Consider the following 5,199-nt stretch of genomic DNA (forward strand, 5'->3'; position numbering starts at 1 on the left):
CAAAAAGTACTATTGCAAGATGTTTTTAAAAATGGAAATTTAAAGTTGCGCCAAAGAAGAATTTTAGGAAACAAAAAAAATTCAAAAACAAAATCCACAAAGTGGGGCTGCAACCGATATATTGACTCCCATCCACTTGACCTTTATCTTGCTTGACCGATGGACAGCGTGGTATCGGGACAGTGTAATTCAACACTTGCTACTTATAGATTTTTTTCCCTTTTCCATTGAAATTAAAAGAATAGTTCAACATTTTTAAAATATGCCTATTTGATATTAAAGGATATTACTATATGCGCTCAGGAACACAATAAAGTTTAATATTTAACTGTAAAATAGCCTCCCTTCCTTATTATCAGTATCATCCCCAAACACTGAGAATTGGTCAGTCTCTAGAAATTGTTGTGCCGCAGTTACAGTACAAAATAATATGATAAAAATCAAAAATTAGATGCAAATCCCAATATTACATATGCAGATAATATGTCATTAAGGATTGGATAGATGTTTTTAGATTTCATATGAACTTTGTTTTTTAAAGCTATAACATGTTAATTAGTAAGATTTAGAGGTACCACTCTAGATTTTTTTTTTTTACCTTTTCACATAGTCAGGCTAACTGTTTCGTGCTGTTTCCAGTCCTTGCGCTAAGCTAAGCTAAATAGCTGCTGTCAGTAGCTACATGTTTAATGTACAAATATGAGAGTGATATGAATCTTCTCATCTAACTCTCAGGAAGGAAACAAATGAGCGGATTTCTCAAGATGTCTAACTACACCTTTAAATTATCAGGCTAGCGGTTCTAGTAAATTCAAGTAGATAGCGCAGTAAATTTCAGCATTTTGCATTCCTTAATTTGTATTTGTGGCTGACAATGTGTATAGTTGTGAAATAAATACTAAGTGGTTCTGATCAAAACATATCAATGTTTCATATTCTAGTGTGTGTGACTGTCATTTACATTCTATTGATGCTCTTCGGCCTTCTGGGAAACATACTAACCATTCTGGTGGTTTGGCTCCGACCTCACATGAGAAGCTCTACCTACCTCTACCTGAGCAGCATGGCTGTTAGTGATCTGCTGATACTGCTACTGCTGCCTCTGGATGTATATAAGGTACACACACACACACACACACACACACACACACACACAAAGGTGTACTGTTTTTCATGCATGCATGTTACACTGATTTCAAATGTGATCTGACAAGCTATCGATGTTTGGGCTCAGGGTGCGGTCACAGCAGAAATTGCCATTGATGTGAATGTAGAAGGTGTGGAATTAAGCAATGTGGTGAGGACCCAAATGCAGAAACAAAGGCAGGTGGGTGGAACAACAAAAAACCTTCGTATCCTTGCCTTGCGGGGAATCTCTGCTGCCAAATCAAGTTTTCTTCTATTACACTCGAGGGTCATGTCATAGCCAGAGTGTTCTTAGATCATTCTTCTATCATTTCCTCTGCACAGTCGCAATGGAAGATAAAATTATACCTTGTGCGTGAGTAAATATAAAATATTGTATGGTTTTAGAATTATTGTAACAATTCCAATTCTTTATTTCTCTTATTTTTACCCTGAAAGAATCAGTTGCGAGCGAGTTGTGAATGTTTCTGTGATTCTGTACAGCTGTGTCAAACCCATACATGCTTGTTGCCTTTTTTTTATATATATTTCACTGAATGAATGAGAACCCTGACCTGCTAGTGCTAGAGGATGACACAATTCTTCAGTGTTGATCCTCAGGAGGCATTGAATATCCGTCACTAATTTCTAGTGGACTAACACTGTGATCCCTGGAGCCACTCTGCTGTGTGACGTGTGTATTCAGAGTGCTGATGTAACCTAAGCAGCAGGACTGGATGATACACTGCACAAAATTAGTCTGCAATATTGGGATATGGTTATATACATGTGCATGTCTTTGCAATAAAAGTCAAATGAAATGCATTATTTTTGAAATAATCGTTGTGTCTCTCCCAGCTCTGGAGGCCCACATCCTGGCCCTTGGGAGACCTTGTCTGTAAGCTGACGATGTTCCTCTCAGAGTGCGCCACCTTCTGCACCATCCTCCACATCACCTTTCTCTCCCTGGAGAGGTACCTGGCGGTCTGCTGGCCAATCCCCGCCAAGACCTTATTGACACGGCGCAGAACCAGGGCTCTCATTGGCTGCCTCTGGCTGGGTGCGGTCGTCAGTGCAGCGCCGGTGTTGGTCATGGTTCGAGTGGAGGAAGTTGGGGGAGAGGAGCTAGGGCTGGGTGGGTGGAGAGAGGATGGAGGGTGGACAAGCAGGGAAGGAGAACAGGGAGGATTTATGATGGATGGAAGGGAAAGAGGAAGTGAACATTTGGTCGCAACGGATGGAGGACTAGAGGGAATACATTGGGAAGAAAAAGAGAAAAAGTGGATTGGAGAGAAAGAGGAGAGAAAGCTGGGAATAGAAGGAATAGATGAGAGAAAAAAAGGAGATGAGGAAGAAGAAGAAAAAATAGAAGTTGAGGGAGAGCGGCAAAATAAAATGAAAGAAGATGAGGGAGGAGGAAGGGAAGACGGTGTTGATGAAGGTCACGGCAGAGAGTTTTACACTAGAGAGTGCCGCGTTACGGACTACGCTTTCACCTCTGGCCTGCTGTCAGCCATGACGATTGTCTCCAACCTGTACTTCCTGGTACCCTTCTGCATCCTGGGCCTGGTCTACAGCCTGATCGGACGGACACTGTGGCTTCGTCCACAAAGCAGCCGTAGAGACCAGAGTCACCGGCAAACTGTCAAAATGCTGGGTGAGAGACACACACACTCTCCACCACACACCCAGAGGCACTTCCTTACTATTTAGCAAAAACACATAGAAACTGCTGAGACAGAGACACCATTCACCCTATTACAAGACGCTGTACCATCAAAATGATTTTGAAGCTGTTACTTTTAAGTAAAAAAGTTCGTTAATGTTGCTTTAAAGACATGCATGCATGAACAAACAAGGTAATAACTACATTTACAAAGGATTGACACCTGAGTTTGCCTCCCCTAAAACTGTCATTTAACTCAAGTTTTGTTAGCTCATGCTACAGGTAGCTGTTTGGCTGCTTTGGATGGTACAGTGACATCCTGGTAAAACAGTTGATTGGTTGTGATTAGACAGTGCTGCAGATGATTCCGAGCGAGCAGTTTAAACATTACTGAAGTCTTTACATTTCTTTAGTAGTTTGAGGTTTTAATGATCCAGTTTCAGATGATGAAATGATTCTGATGTCTGCCCCCCTGTTTTCTCTCTCCACCCTGCCCCTCTGTCCCTTCACCTCCTCCAGGAGTGATTGTCTTGGCGTTTGTCTTGTGCTGGCTGCCCTTCCATGTGGGCCGGACTATTTTTTTTTTTACCCACGATGCTTCTTTTTTATACTCTCTGTCCCAGTACTTCAATCTGGTTTCCTCTGTCCTCTTCTACCTCAGCGCTGCAATCAATCCCTTATTGTACAACCTGATGTCCGCCAGATATAGACACGCTGTACACAGCCTGATTCACACACAGTCACACACACAGTCTCATCGCCTACGCACACTTACGGCACACCAGTCCACCACCACTTTGTCAGGCCAAACACGGCACATATGAATAGACACACACACTGCATGCAAGAAACAAACAAACAATCAAGCACACACAAACGCGGCCTCTGTTTACAATCTTAATTGGTTTATAATTAAACAAAGGGTTATTGTAAAAAGCTGCTTCACTGCTGTTTTACAAACATCAATGATGCAAACAGCATCAGAAAATATGATTAGATATTCATTTTTGACTGCTACTCAATTTATTACAAGACCACTGCACTCAGCACTCACTATCAACCAAACTGTAGCAATGAGTCTCAAAGGTGCACTATGTAGTTTTTTGGGGGGAAAAATATATCATCAAAATGATAATGATTGACTTTTTACTGACTGGATAAACAAATAATCAGAGAACAACACAATTTCATGCTGATTTAGTTTGATTGCATTTGCAGGAGCCTTCTAAGTAGCCACCTTTCTACACTAACGGTGTTCCCTTCTCAGGATGACTTGTTTATTCAGTTATGGAAATATGTTCATCCAGAGTTTGTATTATTGCATTATTATTAAAAGCAATTACTTTTCAGAGTTTGATTTTTTTCCCCCAAACTACATAGTTCCCCTTTAACAAAGTCAACAGGCAGCCAGGAATAGCTTCCACAGGCTCACCGGCTAACAAACACTTAGTCTACTGTCTTAATTAGGTACATGAACGAATCTGGCAAACACTGAACGCTCCCAAGAAGTCTGTTTTGGTATTCTTCTGCTTATGGTCTGTTGTTCAGCTTGTACAGGAAGTGTCAAGGGCAGCGAGTAAGTACGAGAGCTGGTATGAGCAGCAGCTTTTGACTGGCAGTTAGTTTGATAACATACTGTATAAAGGCCACCAGGAGAGGACATCTGGTTGTGAGCATAAGGCTATTTCCTGGAGTCAGTTTGTACCACTGTATATCCAGTATGTAATAAACTTGCAAAAGTATCAGTAGAAAAGAATAATTGATTCATTTTTGGCCATCTCTAACTAAGACTGCTTAAGTCTCATAGACTAAACTTACCTAAAAATGTATTTTTGTAGGAACACTGTTGAATGATTACAGTGACCAGTGGCTCTCTCAGTGTATACACATACGAAATCCAGCCAAACTGTTTCTATAAACATGCCGCATTTGAGACTTCACTCTAGTTAATTTAGCTCATTGAGGATCTTATGTCTCAATGTTTTTAAACTAGGGCTAACTGACTGAAAATACTTTTCAGATGTATATTTATACCGATGAAATTTTATGTGTACGTATCTTTAATTATGGTAACACCGGCCTGCTAAAAATATATCCTCACCTTCCACAGATGCACACACACACACACACACACACACACACACACACGAAATAGGGCTATCATTTTGATTCATGTAGTTTCATACAGGCTGATGTGTTTTATGTAATATATATAAGATAATGTGTCCTGATGTGTCAGATACTGATATAAATGCCTTTATTTGATTCACACTTGAGGTTTTATCACCTTTGTGAAGGAGGTTATGTTTTCACCCATGTTCGTCTCTCTGTGTGTCAGGAGGAAACACGTCACAATGGATTACCTGAAGTCTGGTGGACAGATTGGCTTCAGGCTTAGAGACAATTGA

The 5,199-nt window shown here is 40.7% G+C and overlaps 1 protein-coding gene across 1 annotated transcript; it reads left to right on the forward strand.

The window, feature by feature from the left end:
* Nucleotides 1–970: 970 nt before the first annotated feature.
* Nucleotides 971–5,199, forward strand: LOC311268455 (growth hormone secretagogue receptor type 1-like; the record flags this gene model as incomplete). Its single annotated transcript, XM_084372130.1, has 5 exons — nucleotides 971–1,117; nucleotides 1,984–2,260; nucleotides 2,531–2,782; nucleotides 3,311–3,530; nucleotides 5,130–5,199. 5 exons carry the CDS (start codon nucleotides 971–973, stop codon nucleotides 5,197–5,199), a joined length of 966 nt encoding a protein of 321 aa, XP_084228256.1.

Source organism: Pagrus pagrus, assembly GCF_965226575.1.
Source record: "Pagrus pagrus genome assembly, chromosome: 13".
Taxonomy (NCBI): domain Eukaryota; kingdom Metazoa; phylum Chordata; class Actinopteri; order Spariformes; family Sparidae; genus Pagrus; species Pagrus pagrus.